General features: G+C 35.8%; 1 protein-coding gene across 4 annotated transcripts in view; it reads left to right on the forward strand.

The window, feature by feature from the left end:
- LOC150095087 (ataxin-3-like) overlaps positions 1-20,846 on the forward strand; it is a 156,510-nt gene that overhangs the window by 59,679 nt on the left and 75,985 nt on the right. For 3 of the 4 annotated variants that reach the window (XM_090411688.1, XM_090411689.1, XM_090411690.1), the window contains exons 2-3: positions 702-866; positions 4,667-4,803. In XM_090411688.1, the coding sequence (XP_090267814.1) occupies positions 702-866; positions 4,667-4,803 (302 nt within the window). Of the gene's footprint in view, positions 1-682; positions 867-4,666; positions 4,804-20,846 lie in introns of all 4 variants that reach the window. The other variant, XM_090411691.1, reaches the window with a different exon arrangement.

Raw genomic sequence — 20,846 nt, forward strand, 5'->3', positions numbered from 1 at the left:
TAAGGTGGTTGTCTCAGAACTGAACAGCAAAAATCATTTACCATCTAAAGATATCATCGGTTTTAGTAGTGTTTTTTATAGTTGTTAAATGTCACTGTTACTTTGAGAAAAGTTTGTATTTTAGCAAAAAGTAGATGATTTTTTGCTGAAATAAATTCGCAGTTAAACTTCTTTAATTTATGAACCTCTCTGTAACTCATTGATTCCTGTAGTTGTATATTTGAAAGAATGACTGCTGCCCTTGTTGGAAAAGAGCTTGGTCGAAATGCTGTCACATACAGAACATTTTCTGTATCTTTTCATCTGAGACTAAGGTGCTCAATCTGAAACATTAGAGACATGCATTAAAAAAAAAAAAAAGTAGACCTGAGGACAAATGCAATTAGCAGACATATATTAATACTGTCAACAGATGAGACACAAATATATTTTTGCCTTTACTCTTCCTTCTAAATCACTTTTCATTGCTAGCAGTCATAAAAATTTGATGTGAGTGAATGAAATAAACCGACTTTAAAAAATCAGTTTATTAGGCTAAGTTATTTTGCATCCTCAGTCAGACATCTAAAGCAAAGAAGGCATTACTGTATACAAATATAAAATGCTATTTTAGTAAGTGCATTTAAGGATAATATGAATATTTCATGTGGTAAAAGTATCAGTGATTCACCCAAAAGTTTAGCTTTCTTTTGTCCATTTAGCAAGAAGGATCACTCTGTGCCCAGCACTGCTTAAATGCCTTACTTCAGGGAGAGTATTTTACAGCAGTAGATCTTGCGACTCTTGCTCAACAAATTGATGAGGAAGAAAGGAGAAGGATGGCTGAAGGAGGAATGTATAGTGAAGATTACCACAAGTTTCTTCAGGTGATTATTAACCCTTAAGGCTGCATCATTGTATATCAAATGATTTATTATTGGTAATTAAAATATTGCTATAAATGCTTGCTTGGTGTGTTTGGTTGTTCTATGACAGCAGTTGACTTGACTTCATGCTAGCATAAATCATCCATGAAGCATATGTCTGTCAAGCAGAATCCTTTGTGAATAGTTTGGTTTTGTAGGCTTGGTGTATTGTGACTGAGAAGTGTTTGAAGTTTTAAAGTGTTCATAACTTTGCTTATTCCTTGGAGAATGCTTCATTACAGTTGCACTATAGAAATTAAGTTAACACGGTTCTACTTAGCTTATGAGGTCTGAAGTTGCATAGCTGTCATTTAGCAATTCAATTACACTGAGCCTGAAAATTACAACTATTTTTTCTTGTCCTGTACAAATTATTCACACAATTTCATGATTCTCTTATATTTTTGAATAAAGTGTTTTTTGTAATGGCAAAGTTGAGAAAATGTGTTAGAAATATTTAGCATGTTCATGATCAAAGAGCAGGTAAAGAGGAGTACAAAGTAATATGTGAGATGAGTATATGGTCAGAGTGGTAGAAAAATGTTACAGAAATTATCAGAATGCATATTATGCATTTGTTCAGATGAAACTAGAGGATTAAGATAAATGAGTACTGCATGCATATTGAACAATTGAGGAAATGGATTCAAGGTAACAAGAAAATATCTCTTCTTTTTACTATTATGATAGTGTGAACAAAAAAGATGTGGAGAAAATTACCTAACATACAAGGCTAATACTAGAAATAGAAAGGACATTTTTATCTAAATATTTTTTTTGCCATATGACTGTCCCATTGACCTAATCTACTGTTAGATCATGAATGAGGCCTGCCTCTGCTAGACAGACCCTCGTTCAGGATCTAACAAGAACGGAGCCTAAATAAAGAAAATACCTGTACTGCTGGTGAAAATTGTACTAGAAAGAAATAAGGAAAGGGGGTGAAGTGTGTCATATAATTGTCTATTAAGTGTATATCTATTTACCCAATGGAGAGGAAACATTGTAAAATATTAATGTGTGTGAATTAAAGGGGAAATATGTGTGTGTAAATTGGAAGTGGAAAATAATATATGTAAACAGAAGAATAATATGTGTAAGTTGCAACAAACAAAAAAAAAGGGGGAAATGTGGACAATCAACCCAAGGACAGATTTTATGAAACTGTGCATGCCACAGTGATGACTAAGTGCCATAAGGTGACCTTGATAAACCCATTGTTGAACCTTACAAGCAAGATTTCGCAAATTCTCTGGGAGGAGCTCTCTCGTGGGTTCAAAATGAAAGTCTTCGATGCGACCGTGACTGTAAGCTGCAGGAGAAAAAGGGAGTTGATGGTCGGAAAATCGAGAGAGTGGGGAAGAGGGTGAAAGAAATATGACGTGAGAAGGAGGTCCGACAAAAAAAACCTTCAAGTGCAGACCGATGGGAAAAAAAAAAAGCTCGGATCCAAAATGAAACCCGAACCGTGATGTCCCTCCTGTAGGGTACAGAAGTTCCAGGCAAGCACCTCAGATGTTTCCCAACGACGGCGAAAATCCAGTGCACGTCAATCCATGAGATGGGAAAGCAATCTGCAGAGTGCACAAAGGTCCAACCAGGATATGCACGTGAATCGCACGTGGCGATTGAGTGAGACTGTATGCTGCAAGAAATGGTAAGGTAATTTTGACCTATCTAAAGTTCAAGAGAGAGCGTTGAATGAAAAATTCGGTTTAAGCACATTTGCAGAAAGGAAGACTGAGACTATTTTGTTAGTTAGTGGAACTTTTAGGGACATTGGACTGGTAGTCCAAAGAGCCATGTTATGTGATCCTTGCAAAAAAATTTGTATGTTACCTTAGCTGTTTCCCTAAAGATACATGTCTAGACAATTCTTAGTATATACCTATGTGCGTGCCCTCTCTTAGAAGATAATAGATATATCATATTCTGAAATTGTCATGTAATGCTACTTAAAGTGTTTAATCTAATTTAAGGGAATTAACGAATTGATTGATTTATGTTTCATGTATACTGATAGTGTAAAATAAAACTTTATGTTATAGTTGAATCCTGGTCATCGAATTGTGTTTGAGAACGACATTGCCACTCACCAAAATACGGACCGTGACAAAAAGGGGAAAGAGTGATTAAGTAATACTAAGGCTAGAAAATGGCACAACTGCAATCTCCAAAAAAATCCGGACACCATCCTGCCTGATTAGAGTCAAGCAGGATAGTTTTCTAGATCAGGGTAAGGGCCCACAGTTTATTAAGATAGACAACTCTAACTGGTGCAGAACAAATAAATTTGTTAGAATCCGTGACCCCAGAGAGAAATTTAGGATCCCTGGCCTCAAGGAAGCAATTGATAAGCCATATTCAAAATTAAGAATCAACACTCACGAAGCACTAGAGTTTAACACTACCTCTGCCTTCACTGCCAGAATTACTTGATGTGGTTCACTAATTCAATTTCAAATGTGATGTCAATGGAAATAATACAAGTGCCTCTTGCATTGTTTCTATCTTTAGCCTGAAACTAAAAAGTGAAGTAAATAGTTCAATACAAAAACAAGTTATCTGGTGAGGGATTTGCATCTACCAGAGGATTTTGCACGATCCTCAGATAGAGGTTTTGAGATAAACAGATATTTTAAACTAGTTCAGGTGTAGAAGTATATGACCTGAACTAATATCTGTTGTTCATTGATTCATCTAAAACAAGCTTGAAAGATGTTCTGCAAAATGGCAGTGTTTTCACTTCTCTTCTAGTTGCACACTTGAAATTTGATCTATTATGTCGCCATACTTATTAAAATTCTGAATTCTCTTAATGAAAAAAAAAAAAAAAAAACTGGTCATAATGGATTAAATTGATACAGAAACCGAAGGAAAGAAAAATTTGAAAAGGTAAATAAGCTGTCACTATGTACCTGCTTACTGAATGAAATAATTTCTTACAGGTGCCCTTCTGCCTGTTGTAGACTATATATTGAAGACCATATTTGTGAATGTTAAGCAACATCCTTAATGGTTGTCATTAGTCTGCTGCTATTATTGCTACAAAGTTTGTCACATGCAGCACAAATAATCCTTTGTTTATTGTAAAATCTTAATACTCTATCCATCTGTTAGTGACATCTCTCTTCTCTGACTGAAAATTTTTAGATGAATGTTATATGAACTTGGGAAATTTTGTTATTACCACAAGCAGTGTTCCCTCTAATTTTTGCTGGTCCATGTGTATATGAAAAACATTTTATATGCAAGTTTCTAGTCTCAGACTCAATGTATGTGTGTGTGAATGTAATATTTTTCATATTAATGTCCTTTTTGTTTGTCATACGTGTAACCTGCAAAATTATGAGCACTAATCTCTTAAACCTGTATAGTGACAAAAATCCATCACCAGACACTAAACAAATGTGCCTCTACAACTCATCGACATCAGCATTAATTCATTCACACAGCACATGCTGAAAGTAACTAATTCGGGTGTATTAAAAATTTAAATGGATTAAAGTAATATTAGAGTAGTTATTAAATAGAATAAGTGACAAGTATGATTTATTATATAATTAGTTTCTAAAATTTAGAGTTGTTTGAACTTGTAAACTTATTTTATATTGTAAGAATTGTTTTATTCATAACTGTCTTTGTACAACAAATGCTCTAAGTTAAGTTTATTGTTATGTATTTAAATATATGTAACCTTTTCTGTTACTTCCCTTTGGATATATTCAAATATATGTTTATAATTTTTATTGCCAGAGTAGCAGCCCTCTGGCAATGTAGATGACAGTGGCTACTTTTCTGTACAAGTCATTGCAAGTGCATTGAAAGTATGGGGACTTGAATTAATTCCATATAGAAGTCAGGATCCCATTGCTCAAACAGCCCAAACAGATCCTACGTAAGTCTTATTAAGCATCCATTGATTTCAAAATTTATATAATTTTAATATATATACAACCAACTAAATTCATGTTACAAAATATACAGCAGAATCTTAAATAACAAACTAATGAAATATTCCGAAAACTTTATTCTAGAGGTACAAAATGGATTTAGAAAAGGATGATCATGTATAGACCCAGCCTTCTGCCTAAAATTAATAATAGAGAAAAGAAGAGAATATAATTTAGAAACACATATTGCATTTATTGACTTTGAAAAAGCATTTGACAAAGTTAAAAGAAACATGTTATTTAACATATTAAAAGAAAGACAAATACCAAATAATATCCTAAAAGCTGTCACAAGTATATATGAAAATAATCAAATACAAATAAGATTAAATCATGAGCTATCATATACAAGAGAGATAAACCAAGGGGTCCGACAGGGATGTCCCCTCTCAGCAACTCTTTTTAATATCTACTTAAATGAAATAATAATAAAATGGAGTAAAAATTTACATCAAGGAATTAGACTTTCACCTACAGTTAACTTAAACACTCTCCTCTTTGCAGACGACCAAATAATAATTACAAATTCTGAAGATAACTTACAGAAAGCTATTTTAAATCTAAATGAGATATCCAAAGATTATGGTATGATAATATCAACGGAAAAATCAAAAACTATGGCCTTTAAAGGACAAGATCCAGCAAGAACTAAAATAGTATTAGATAACAAGATCTTAGAACAGGTGAATTCATTTAACTACCTAGGATGTATGATCACTTATGAAAATGAAAAAGATATAAACATAAAAATTGCAAAATATTTAAAAATAACAGGAGTAATTAACTCTATATTTAAACCAAACCTAGTTCAAAAACAAACCAGGCTAAAAGTATTCAATACATTAGCCCTACCGGTCTTAATGTATGGAAGCGAAATCTGGACAATAAAACAAAAAGACAAAGATTAACAACAGCAGAAATGAAGTTTATGAGAAAAACTGCAAAGTATACCCTATTTGATCACAAAAGAAACGAAGATATTATGAAAGAATTAAACCAAGAACCAGTAATTGAAAAAATTAAAAAATATAAACATAGATGGATGGAACACGTTCAAAGAATGAAAACAGAAAGATTACCAAAACAAGCCTTAAAGTACAAGCCATTAGGAAAAAGAAAACCAGGACGTCCTCTTAAACGATTCAACGATGACTTCTAAGGCCGGAACAGGCCATACTAGGCCTAAATCCTTGATACGTATGATGATGATGATGATACAACCAGTCTAGGTTATATATATTTATCTATCAAAATTTATTATAATGTTACACTCATACATGATGTGTATGAGTAGAAAGTAGAAAGGTATCTTTCATTAGTGAAATTCATGATTTGGAAAACTATGTGATTTTGATTTCAAAAAGACTTATTAGGAACCATTGGTGCCTATTTGTATTTATCATTCTCATTCATCGCAACCTTTTAATGAAAAGAACATATGATTCTACTCTTACCATGCTCTTTATGAAGAGTATGGAATTAGCATTCAGCATCCTTATTTATTCTGTTGCCTTCCTACACCCATGTCCATTGCATCAGCTTTCAGCAAAATCATTAATGTCTGAAAGAATTAGTCTAGGAATTCTCTACAACTTTTAGGCAGGAAATGAAATTCATCACCTGGTGTGAGACCACTGCTCTGCTTATTAGAATCCTGAAGTGTCATGAAAAAGTTTCATGTTTGGTCTCTAGAGCAGAGTTTCTAGATTATGTAAATAAACAATATGAAATTAATAAAAAAAAAAATTGGAAAAAAAATCCTTACCTCACCCCATGATATTGATAAGTTTACAGAAAAAACTTTCATGGGTGGTAGCCACATTTAAAAAAAAAAATGGAAAATGAATTGATTCAAAATGTTTTTTTTTTAATTTGCTTTACATTGAATATGATTATTATTATTACGTGACACCTGAAGGAGTCCAAAGACTCGTTGAGGGAGGGCACCTATTCTACAACTCTCCCTCTCCACATCATCATCTACACCAATGCCATCTACTGCCCACCACTACCACTAGTAGTTTCACAGACAATCGCAAACATCCATGCCCATGGCGGGATTTGAACCAGCAGCCTTTTGGCTGCAGAGCAGATATGCTAACCACTCGGCTAACAAGGCCAAGTGGTTTCTACCTTTATTGAGGTCTCATCAGTGGGAGGCAGACACCCAGAAGTGATACTAAGGTTGAAATAATGCAGAAGTCTGTAAGGAGATGTGCTTTGCATTATAGGATACTAAGGCAAGTGATGTGAAGTCATTAGCTTTTTTATACGAGTTGCCCCAGTCCTGAAAATTGTTGAGGCGCAAACTTGTTTGCTTACACTTGGATAAAGGATTAAACCAAGTATATAATTTCTTGGTATCTTTAATTTATAGTATAACCAAGTGGAAAAACTTCCAACGTCATTCACTGTCAGGGCTAATTCTAGCAGTCCATTCTACTCGTCCACATCTCACCATCCCTTACTAACCACACTCTTATACAACTCCCCCCCCCCCCACTCCTCCATGTGAGACACCTGTTCATTGTGGAGAGGATCTTCCGGTGATTGTACTGGCCTTTTCATTCTTTTTCTTTGATTTTCATCACATATTTCTCACTCTACTTTCTTCTGAATCTTTTTTTATTATCCTATCTTCCAGACTACCATCACTAGGATCCAATGCCTTGCTGCTGTATTTGCCATGCAGTGTGACCTGTGGATGCCCAGAAAGGGGGATCTGGTAGTCTTGCACCACTTCGGAATCTGCTTCAGCAAGACAGGCGGTCCTGGATGGCCCCAGCCAGGATCATTCGGCTAGTGGGCTTGCTTGCAAGGGTTAAGGGTTTTGCAGTGTCTCCTCCCTGATGGTCTTGGGCCTTAGGCTTGCCGTGGTTTTTGTATCGCATCCGAGGTAATCCTGGCTTTCCACTTCCAAGGGCAGTCATTGATTGCCGGAGAGTGGGCATCAGTGTGTGTGTGTGTGTGTGTGTGTGTGTGTGTGTGTGTGTGTGTGTGTGTGTGTGTGTGTGGCTCCGTGGTGAGTGGGGAGGTCTGGTGCTGAACCAAAAACCATTCAAGCATGAATCCTTCCTCCTCAATCGTTTCAGGAGCCCTAATAAAGCCCCACCCAAGTATTGACACCATTGATACACCTTTGGACAACAGAAGCAAGAAACAAAAAATGTGGTACCAGTATAAATGCACCAGTTTTTCTAATCATCCATGTTAGAGGTGAAAAGCCAATAGGGAATATGTCACCCTTCTTCATTCAAAAGGGTATAGGACTCCCAAAACAGTGAAGAAACTACATTCTGGTGATGTCATAGACATATCATGTCAGCAATATTCAGAAAAACTACTGAGCGCAACATCAATAGGTGGAATACCTATAACAGTTACACCACATAGACACTTAGTTCCTGTAGAGGAATGATCTCAGAGTAGGAGCTCCTGAATGTCCCTGATGAGGAGATATGTTCTGCACTAAAAGATCAGGGGGGGGGTGACAGGTATGAGGCACATCATGATCCGTAGGGATGGTCACCTGTTTCCATCCAGAAACATTATCCTTACATTTGATACTCCTAAGCTTCCAACATCTTTTAAAGCAGGGTATCTCAATTGTCCTGTTCGACTGTACATACCTAATCCACTAAGATACTTCAAATGTCAGAAATATGGACATGCCTGTTGTGGCTCTGCCACCTGTGCCCAATGTGGTAATAAAGAGCATGATAACCAGTCTTGCTCTGCCGAGAAAGCTAAATGTGTAAATTTTCAAGATCAACCAATGTACTCCTGTGCATGTCAGAAGTGGAAAGATGAGGAAAAAAACAAAAAAAAAAAAACAGAACAAATATATCATATCAGGATGCCAGAAGAAAGTTAGCCATCATCAAACCTGCTCTGAGATCCTCTTATGGTGAGAAGTTAACAATAAAATGTCAACAGCAACTCAAACTTGCATGTCTATTCCACCATTTGATAATTTCACCATATTTGAACTTTACGATTGTGAATGTTTCTCTATTGAGCTTATCAGTCGCACAGTGTATGGCCCTCTCTCCATAAATGGTTCCATTTGATGAGGTCTGGTGCTGAACCAAAAACCATTCAAGCATGAATCCTTCCTCCTCAATCGTTTCAGGAGCCCTAATAAAGCCCCACCCAAGTATTGACACCATTGATACACCTTTGGACAACAGAAGCAAGAAACAAAAAATGTGGTACCAGTATAAATGCACCAGTTTTTCTAATCATCCATGTTAGAGGTGAAAAGCCAATAGGGAATATGTCACCCTTCTTCATTCAAAAGGGTATAGGACTCCCAAAACAGTGAAGAAACTACATTCTGGTGATGTCATAGACATATCATGTCAGCAATATTCAGAAAAACTACTGAGCGCAACATCAATAGGTGGAATACCTATAACAGTTACACCACAACATAGACACTTAGTTCCTGTAGAGGAATGATCTCAGAGTAGGAGCTCCTGAATGTCCCTGATGAGGAGATATGTTCTGCACTAAAAGATCAGGGGGGGGTGACAGGTATGAGGCACATCATGATCCGTAGGGATGGTCACCTGTTTCCATCCAGAAACATTATCCTTACATTTGATACTCCTAAGCTTCCAACATCTTTTAAAGCAGGGTATCTCAATTGTCCTGTTCGACTGTACATACCTAATCCACTAAGATACTTCAAATGTCAGAAATATGGACATGCCCAAACTGCCTGTTGTGGCTCTGCCACCTGTGCCCAATGTGGTAATAAAGAGCATGATAACCAGTCTTGCTCTGCCGAGAAAGCTAAATGTGTAAATTTTCAAGATCAACCAATGTACTCCTGTGCATGTCAGAAGTGGAAAGATGAGAAAAAAAAAAAAAAAACAGAACAAATATATCATATCAGGATGCCAGAAGAAAGTTAGCCATCATCAAACCTGCTCTGAGATTCTCTTATGGTGAGAAGTTAACAATAAAATGTCAACAGCAACTCAAACTTGCATGTCTATTCCACCATTTGATAATTTCACCATATTTGAACTTTACGATTGTGAATGTTTCTCTGTTGAGCTTATCAGTCGCACAGTGTATGGCCCTCTCTCCATAAATGGTTCCATTTGATGAGAATCCACTTGTAAAAATAATTATGTCAAAGTTATCACTTAAAGACAAACCACCAGACCCGTCCACAGAAAAAAATGGATACTTCAGTATCAACTGAAAGTAAATGAACATATTCATTGATCCTGACACACCCAATGATGTATTGGATATTTTTCCAGAGGAAGAGATGGACACTGGTCCTCCATACTTCCCAAAAGCTAATTTTTTTCCATCAATGCTTCTTATGTTGATAGTACTAATCTTGAACTCTGCTAATGTTTAGTTGGCGTGTGTCCTGGGATTTGTACCATCATTTTACATTGTAGTTTAAGGCAATAAAAATTCAATTTGGTCAGCCAAATCCCAAATTGCCAGCCCATCCTCTTTCATTCAGTATCCAGGTAGATACCTAACAGAATGCACCGTGAGAAGGTGATGACTGGACATTAAGTCAGAAACCTCAGTCGATTCTTTGCATTCCTTAAAAGCCTATGTGAAGGTCTCCTCCCAGTTATACAGCTTTGATCTTTAAGCATCCCTAATATAAACTTTATATACATAAAAATGTATATATTTTTGTATGTATGCTAAGGGTTAGATAATTCTGGGAATTTTCTAACAAACAAGGAATTTTTTCACACATCGCTTCAGGCTCTGGTATTTAGGGTAGTGGTTTCACACTGAGCAACAATGATCACCTAAAGGTATTCACAAAGACCTGCTTTTCCATGGGATTCAATACAGCATGTCAGATAACAGAGATAGAGATTCTACACTTCTAACTAGGCTGGCATGTTTGTGGGTATCAATCATTATGCATACTAAATGGACAAAAAAAGCTCAATTTCACCCTAGACTCATTTCATTGAAGCATGAACCACATCCATAAGCATTAAGATGATTTAGTAATAAACTCTGAGAAAGAGGAATTTCATTTTTTTATGCTTATTTTTATTAAAATCTCATCCACAAAAGGCTGTATACTTAGTAGATTAGCACTTTGGTTGGGGCCAAACATTATTTAATTTGTAAAGTCTTCAGAGCCCCCCAACAAAGTACTTTTTTCAAGTCACCCCAGACTTCACAGAGTAGATGATTTTCACCACAGTGGCTGATGAAAATCACTTGAAGACTTACACAAATATTCATGCCAGTGATAGGATTTGAACTCCCTAGCCTGTTGATTTCAGCAATCCAGCTGGCAACTCAAGCAACCATATATTTTTAAGTAATTATTTTTTCTTACTATATGAGTCTGTATTTATATCTTTTGAGTTACAATTTATTTGGGTTTGGCCCAATATCTCATTGTAATGCAAGTTATAAGTCCACCTTTCTTTTAATGGAACAGAAGAAACATAGAGGAGCTTCATATGGCAAAGACATGCAGTTAAGTATGCAGCTACTATAGGATTTGAACTCCAAAGTTCCCAAATGTATTGCTATATGTCAGTATCATTTAACATAGAATGTTAGCTAAGCAAAAGTTACTTATTACTTATCCTCTTCATGCTTCATATGGTGACTTCTCTCCAACTTTCTCAACCAGCCATTCTTCTTTTATTTTCTGTAATTAATTTTCAATTAATTGAAATTCAATTCCTAAATTAATTTTCAATTATTTTAGGCCTTTGCTTTTTCTTCCAGAATCCATGTCAAAGCCACTTTAGAATCTCTCTGCTGTCCATTCTCAGTACATGTCAAATCAATTTCCATCTGTTTTTCACTGGCGATACTATTTTGCTCAGTCGATTTGTACTAGTCATTGTTTGTTATACATTGGGACTGAAATATTTTTAATGTTTTACACAGCCATTCTGTTTGAAATTTAGCTTCCTGTTTCTTGTTCAGTTTCCATGTCTCTGACCCTTATAATATGACCTTAACATTGCTATTGACAGATCTTTATTTTGATATTTGGATAATTTCCATATATACTATTTAATTTTATGAAAGCAGTATTTGCTTTTGTTAATCTTTGCATTATATCTTTGCCATTCTACCTTCAGTATTTACATTTGCTTTCAAATATCTAAAATTCATTGTCTTTGTCTTGTTATTGCTGACCTTCATATCATATCTATTACAACAGTTATTCATTTTAGTCAGGGAATCTTGCAGATTTGTAGCTAACTTATTCAGAAATATAACATCATCCGCATAAAGCAAAGAGCTCGCATTAACATCTCCAATCTTGATATCATGTTTAATACCACTTTCTTTCATAATGTGATCCATATAGATAATGAATAACAGAGGGGATAATGTACGTTCTTGTCTGACACCAGATTTAACATTAAACCACCTTCCTGTACTTCCTTCAATTCTAACTGCTGACTGATAGACTCACAAACTCAAATAAAGAGTAAGTATTGCTTGATATAATGCTCCATTGGCACCTTGTCATATGCCTTTTCCAGATCTATAAAACTTAAATACAGATCTTTGTTATATTCCCATGATTTCTCAACTATTTGTTGTAAAGTGAAGATCTGATTCTGACAGCCTCTCTCTCTATATATATATACAATCTCTACGCTGCATTCAAACCTCATCTGAAGCTGGCTGCTCTACCTCCTCTGTTCCAGGTGTTTACAAAGTTCCTTGTTTTTTCAGCTTATTACATATTATGGTAATTGTGATAAGAAGATCTTCCTAGAACATAAAAAATTCTTCTGCTGCCATAACTACGGTCAGTCAAGTCTAGCTGACCATGTTTTGGATACATCATCATCAAATTCCTGATATATACCCGGGGTGTATAGGATATGATAGTACTACATGAAAAATTTATATCATTACTAACTTCCTATCTACAATTTTCCTCCAAATCAGTCTGTTCCCTGTCAAGACTACAATATTATCAGGTCTTATATTTCTATCTTCTAAGGCACTTTTTACTGTATCAATCCACCTATATCTTGGTCTTCCTCTGGGTCTTTTTCCTGCCAAACCTGACAGAGAACACTTGTTTTGCTAATCTTTCCTTTTCCATTCTGCTTAAGTGACCACACCACCTGAGATTAGTTCTGCTAACGCATTCCTGGATGCTGACAATATCAAGTTCTTTCCTAACATCCTCATTTTTAATATGATATTGCCATTGATGCCATCTGTTCACGCCTCTAATTAATCTTTCTCAGGTTCTCATATCTGTGTGCTCTAGTCTTTGGTCAAGTGTTTTACTTCTGACCCAGCTCTCAGATCCATAAGTTAAAACTGGTTTGAATACTGTCTTGTATACAGCTAATTTAGTGATCTGATTAATTTCTCTCTTATTCCATATGAATTTATTCAATTGACTGCCTACCATACCAGCTTTGTTGATTCTGTTGTCTATTTCCATATTTAATTTACCATCTTCACTAAAAATCATGCCTAAGTAGATGAAATGTTTCACTTGTTCTGTAGTTTCTCCATTAACAATGCAGTTGATATTTTCAATGTTTCTGCCTATTTTCATTGTTCTTGTGTTGTTATTGCTGACCTTCATACCACATCTATTACATCATTTATTCAATTTAGACAGGTAATCTTGCAGACTTGTAGTGAAATTATTTAGAAGTATAACATCATCTGCAAAGAGCAATTTCCTTTATAATGTGATCCATATAGAATAACAGAGGGGATAATGTACATCCTTGTCTGACACCAGATTTAAGATTAAACCATCTTCCTGTACTTCAATTCTAACTGCTGACTTACAACTCAAATAAAGACTACGTATTGCTTGATATAATGCCCCATTAACACCATATAACTGTAGCGTTTGGAATAGCTTCTCTCTTGGCACCTTGTCATATGCCTTTTCCAGATCTACAAAACTTAAATACAGATCTTTGCTATGTTCCATGATTTCTCAACTATCTGTCGTAAAGTGAAAATCTGATCCTCTCAGCCTCTATTTGGCCTGAATCCAGCTTGTTCTTCACCAAGCTTCCCTTCCACAATCCTTCTCAACCGTTTTCTCAAGTATACTTGCATATATCTTACCAGGAACACTCTGTAATTAAAGCCTCTGTAAATCTCACATTCAGTTTTATTTCCCTTTTCATATATGGGTACTATGAGAGCTCTACTCCAATCATCTGGAATTCGTCCCTCTGTCCAAACCTGAACTATGCAGTGCAGCCACTGTAAGACTTTTATACCTCCATACTTGAGCATTTCTGGTCAAATATCATCTACTCCTGTGGCCTTTCCATATTTCAGGCTTTTGATAGCCTTTCCTACTTCAAGTATGGATAAGTATTCCTGACTGCATGCCTGGTCAGTGTTTTTTACCACTGTGCTGTCATCATTGCTTGTTTCATTTAGCAATTTTTCAAAGTAATTACTCCATACTTTAAGAATATCTTTTTCTCCTGTTTTCATGTCCCCTTTATCATCTCTAATTCCTTTTCCAGCACTCTTTCCTTCATTTCTGAGCTTCTTCAACAACATCCAGAATATCTTGTCACCATCTTGATATTTATTTTCCATGTTCTTGGCAAAGTCTTCCCGTGACTTTTTTTAACCAGTTTTACACAGTGTTTAGCTTCCTTTACGTTTGTCCAGTGGCAGCTCGTGGCTTGAAATCGTGGGGTGCTGCAACTTTCAAAATATACATACACACTCTAAGTACAGTGTATACGTATTTGAATAAAATATCAAAATTATGGTAAAAAAATTTTAAAAAAATTATATACATGAAAATATATTGTTTATTATAGATAAATTTATATTGTTTGGTATAATTCAAAATTACTTAAAAATAAAATATATTCTTCTTGTTTTGTTTCATGAAAAAATATTGTTTATTATCGATAAAATTATACAGTTTATCATCATCATCCAATTCCTGTCATTTACCCTCAAGGAGTGTGCAGGATATGATAGTACTACATGAAAAATTTACATCATTACTAACTTCCTATCTACAATTTTCCTCCAGATCAGTCTGTTACTTGTCAAGACTCCAATATTCTCAGATCTTATATTTCTGTCGTCTAAGGCACTTTTTATCCTATCAAACCACCTATATCTTGGTCTTCCTCTGGGTCGTTTTCCTGCCAACCTGGCAGAGAACACTTGTTTTGCCAATTTTTCCTCACCCATTCTGTTTAAGTAACCATACCACCTGAGATTAGCTCTCCTAAAGCATTCCTGGATGCTGACAATATCAAGTTCTTTCCTAATATCCTCGTTTTTAATATGATATTGCCATTGATGCCATCTTTCACGCCTCTAATCTTTCTCAGGATTCTCATATCTGTGGTTTCTAGTCTTTGGTCAAGTGTTTTACTTCTGACCCAGATCTCAGATCCATAAGTTGAAACTGGTTTTAACACTGTCTTGTATACAGCTAATTTAGTGTTCTGACTAATTTCTCTCTTATTCCATATGAACTTATTCAATCGACTTCCTACTATATCAGCTTTATTGATTCTGTTGTCTATTTCCATATTTAATTTACCATCTTCACTAAAAATCGTGCCTAAGTAAGTGAAATGTTTTACTTGTTCCACAGGTTCTCTGTTCACAATGCAGTTGACATTTTCAATGATTTTGCCTATTTTCATTGTCTTTGTCTTTTTATTGCTGACCTTCATACCATATCTATTACAACAGTTATTCAATTTAGTCAAGGAATCTTGTAGACTCGTAGTGGATTTATTGATAAGTATAACATCGTCCGCATAAAGCAAAGAGCTGATATTAACATCTCCAATTTTGATATCATGTTTAATACCACTTTCCTTCATAATGTGATCCATATAGATAATGAATAACAGAGGGGATAATGTTCATCCTTGTCTCACACCAGATTTAACATTAAGCCATCTTCCTCTACTGACTTCAATTCTAACTGCTGACTTACAACTCAAATAAAGACTAAGTATTGCTTGATATAATGCTCCATTGACCCCATATAACTGTAGGGTTTTGAATAGCTTCTCTCTTGGCACCTTGTCATATGCCTTCTCCAGATCTACAAAACTTAAATACATGTTATATTCCCATGATATCTCCACTATTTGTTGTAAAGTGAAGATCTGATCCTAACAGCCTCTATTTGGCCGGAATCCAGCTTGTTGTTCACCAAGCTTTTTTTCTACAATTCTTCATAACTGTTTCTCAAGTATACTTGCATATATCTTACCAGGAACACTCAGTAGGGAAATACCTTTGTAATTCTCACATTCAGTTTTATTTCCCTTTTTATATATGGGTACTATAAGAGCTCTACTCCAATCATCGGTCTCTGTTCAAGCCTTCTGAATTATGCAGTGCAGCCACTACAAGACTTTTATACCACCATACTTCAGCATTTCTGGTCGAATATCATCTACTCCTGCTGCCTTTCCACATTTCAAGCCTTTGATGGCTTTTTCTACTTCAAGTATGGATAAGCCTGGTCAGCGTTTTTTTTTATCACTGTTTGTTTCATTTAGCAATTTTTCGAAGTAATTACTCCATACTTCAAGGATATCTTTTTCTCCTGTTTTCACGTCACCTTTATCATCTCTAACTCCTTTTACAGCTCTCTTTCCTCCATTTCTAAGCTTCTTCAACAACCTCCAGAATATCTTACCACCTTCTTGATATTTATTTTTTATGTTCTTGCTAAAGTCCTCCCATGACTTTGTTTTTAGCTAGTTTTACACAATCTTTAACTTTCTTACATTTGTCTCTGTATTCTCTAAGAGCACACTTATTTGCCAGGAACTTTTGATATGCTTTTTTCTTTAACTTCCTGTGTCCACCATGGAGTTCTGATTTTTCTATCCTTGCAGACAACCTCACCACATGCCTCTCTGGCTGAATCAATCAGGGTTTTCTTCAAGGCTTGCCACTGAATCTCCAAGGTTTTTCTTCTGTTTTCATGTCACTTTTATCATCTCTAACTCCTTTTACAGTACTCTTTCCTCCATTTCTAAGCTTCTTCAATAACCTCCAAAATATTTTGCTGCCTTCTTGATGTTTATTTTCTATGTTCTTGCCCAAGTCTTCCCATGACTTTTGTTAGCTAGTTTTACACAGTGTTTAGCTTTCTTACATTTGTCTCTGTATTCTCTAAGAGCACTAGCTGACTTATTTTCCAGGAACGTTTATATGCGTTCTTCTTTTCCTTCACTGCCTCTTTAACTTCCTGTGTCCACCATGGAGTTCTGATTTTTCTATCCTAGCAGACAACCTCACCACGTGCCTCTCTTGCTGAATCAATCAAGGTTTTCTTCAAGGCTTGCCACTGAATCTGTAAAGTTTGGTTCCTGTTCTCAAACCTTTTCATTTTTTTTTTCAATAATCTTTGTGTATTTTAGTACAGTTGACATCTGAGAGCTGCTCGACTTTTATTCGCTTTCAAACTTTCTTACATGTTATTCTTTTCAATATGAAATTCAATTTTATCCTGCTGAAGACTAAATTGTGATCACTTCCAGTTTCAAATCCTCTGTACACTCTGGTGTCCTGCACCAGGGAAAAAACATCACTATCAACAATAACATAGTCAATGAGACTTTTCTTATTTCTTGCCTCTTCTCTCCATGTGAATTTGTGCACATTTTTGTGTTGAAACATGGTGTTAGTAATAACCAGTCCATGTCCTGAGCAGTAATCAAACAGGTATTTGCATTTATTATTAGCTTTGCTCTTTTCTCCAAATTTTTCCGAAATATTTTTGTATGTCTGACAATCATTTCCTACTCTGCTATTTAGATCCCCAACAAGGATCAACTTTTCCTTTTTCATTGTGTCAGATGCTTTCTCTAAAGCATGAAAAAATTCCTCTACTTCTACCTTAGTAGAACCTTCTGTGGTACCATAAGTACAATTAAGTCTCATTGTCCAGTTCCCCATTCTGATATTTGCCCACATCACTCTACTTGAGACTGCCTGCCATTCAAGAAGATTAGCCTCGTATTTAGTGTTGAATACAATGGCTACTCCTTCTTTTCCTTGATTGTCTTATACAGTATAGTATAATTCAAAATTACGTAAAAGTAAAATCCATTATCATAACCCCAATAATATTCTAAAATAAAAATTATGACAAATGTTATGTCTTTAATTGTAATGTCCAAATAAAGAAATAAAGACAGACCTAAACACGATAAGCACTACGAACACTCTACTACTGGTGCAAATTATTTGCCAGGAACTTTTGATATGCTTTCTTCTTTCTTTCACTGCCTCTTTACCTTCCTGTGTCCACAGTGGAGTTCTGATTTTTCTATCCTTGCAGACAACCTCACCACATGCCTCTCTGGCTGAATCAATCAGGGTTTTCTTCAGGGATTGCCACTGAATCTCCAAGGTTTGGTTCCTGTTCTCAAACTCTTTCATTTTTTCTTCAATCATGTTTGTGTATTTTAGTCTACAGTTCACATCCAAGAGCTGCTCAACTTTTATTAGCTTTAAAACTTTCTTACATGTTATTCTTTTCAATATGAAATTCAATTTTATCCTGCTCAAGACTAAATGGTGATCACTTCCAGTTTCAAATCCTCTGTACACTCTGGTGTCCTGCACCAGTGGAAAAATATCACTATCAACAATAACATAGTCAATGAATAAGTAAGTTCTTATTCCTTGCCTCTTCTCTCCATGTGAATTTGTGCACATTTTTATGTTGGAACATTGTGTTAGTAATAACCAGTCCATGGCCTTAGCAGAAATCCAACAGGTGTTTGCCATTGTTATTAGCGTTGCTCTTTTCTCCAAATTTTCATAAAATATTTTTGTATGTCTGACAATCACTTCCTACTCTGCTATTTATATCCCCAACAGGAACCATCTTTTCCTTTTTTATTGCGTGAGTTGCTTTCTCTGAAGCCTCAAAAAAATTCCTCTGCTTCTCCCTTAGTAGAACCTTCTGTGGGACCACAGACATAAATCAGTCTCATTGTCCAGTTCCCCATTCTGATATTTGCCCACATCACTCTACTTGAGACTGCCTGCCATTCAAGAAGATTAGCCTAGATTCAACACTAAATACCATGTCTACTCCTTCTTTAACATGATTGTCATTGCCTGAATATAACATTTTGTATTTATTGCTCAGAAAGATCTCACCAGTTTTTGCCTTTTTTGTTTCAGTCACCCTTATTATGTTGATCTGGTACATGTCTAATTTCCCCAGCTAGCTCCATTTCTTTGCCATTCAGGCTTCTTATCTTGATGGTACCATTCCTGAACTCTGGTGATGTTGAGTTGGAGTGTGTTTTAAGATTTGTTTCAGTGGCTGACTTTTCGTTGTTTGGCCTGGTTCCTCTTGCGAAAACCAAGGGAGGGGGGGCCTTGTTTAACCAGGCGACGACCCAGCTGGCATGAAATTCTGTCATGTTGTACCATCATTTAAAATTTTGGCTTAAGCCAATAAGAATACAATTTGGTCAGCTAAATCCCAAATTGCCAGCCCATCCTCATCTATTCAGTTTCCAGGTAGATACCTAACAGGGTGCACCTCAAGAAGGTGAGGATTGGACATTAGGTCAGAAGCCCTGGTTGGTTCTCTGCATTCCTTTGAAGGCTATGTGCAGTTCTCCTCTCAGTTATGTAGCTTTGACCCTTAAGCACGTCTTGGATACTTTGCATGGAATTAAATTGAAGAAAATTGCTATGCTTCACAACAAATATAAACTTGAAAGACTTTTTATGGAATCAGCAGATTTAAAAAAAATCAACTTGATCTTAATATGGCTGTATTAAACTTCTCAAGATTTGTGAAACTTTAATGCCTCCCACTCAACATCTAAAATTAGCCATTAACAACCATAGAGGGTGACCTTCATAGGACTTTAGGCTTTCAGTCTAAGTTTTCACTTATTGTTTTGTGTACTTTTGCATGTTTTTGTAATTTGAATATGATGATATATTTTATTCCTTTGGAAATGAAATGTTACAGGAAAATAAACAGAACATAACACTAATGCACAAGTTCTGACTGACTAATTTCCCCTTTTAGTCATTTTCTGACCGTAGGTGATTTTGTAGGCATTGTCCACAAGGTATTCCTGGTGAGATTTTTACAGGGTAGTTCACCATTGCTTTCCCAAACCCCCTGTTTTATCCCAACTCGAAACCGACATATGGCTGGGATGTATTCATGACTGTAATCCATGTGTGTTCACGGGGGGGGCCAGTTTGCCTGTTCTGGGAGATGAAACACCTGAGTTTCAGGGTTAAAAACTCCCCTACCTCCTCATAGACTAGCTAACTCACCTTGAGTCAAAAGAGACCAGGTAAAGATTCCTCACGTCACTGGCAGAAATCAAACCCAGGTCTTTCCGACCAAAGGACTTCGTCTGTACTGATAGCTGTTCGCATCGTAAGCATCTGTATTATTTGAAATTGTTTCGTATATTTAATATGTTAACTCCAAAGGTGGGAGATTTGTATATTTATGAAGTCAATTTTCTAGCATGTAGCAGTAAAATGTACTTTCTTGTCCATTTTGATTTATGCAGCAGAGACATGAAGATTAACAAAAAGGGACATGAATAGAATACAAGCAACGGAAATGAAAGTTTTAAGAACAGGTTGGCAAAAAGAAAGTAAGACAGAGTCAGAAATCTGAACATTAGGAATAATTTAAGGCTACAATGCTTATGAATGCTTGTTTGAATTGGTTTATCATCAATTTGCAATGAAATTTGAGGGGAAGAGACCAACAAAAAAGATCAAGGGAAAGGTGCAGAGACCAGATAAGAGAAAATCAAGAAAACAAACTTGAACTAGCACAGTCTTCATGAAGGAAGAATTTGAGAGGTTTGATCTGCTGACTTGTCAGTATGTGCAGAACAGTTGTTGCTAAAGAATAGAAAGATGACAGTAAAATGTCTTGTTCTAATACAATCAGTATACTATGACCATTTTTTGACAAGGTCATTGTATATCCTAGTGCTTT

The sequence above is a fragment of the Typopeltis vanoorti genome, chromosome 21 (assembly GCF_054136105.1).
Source record: "Typopeltis vanoorti isolate ZY-2024b chromosome 21, IOZ_Tvanoo_1.0, whole genome shotgun sequence".
Lineage (NCBI taxonomy): Eukaryota > Metazoa > Arthropoda > Arachnida > Uropygi > Thelyphonidae > Typopeltis > Typopeltis vanoorti.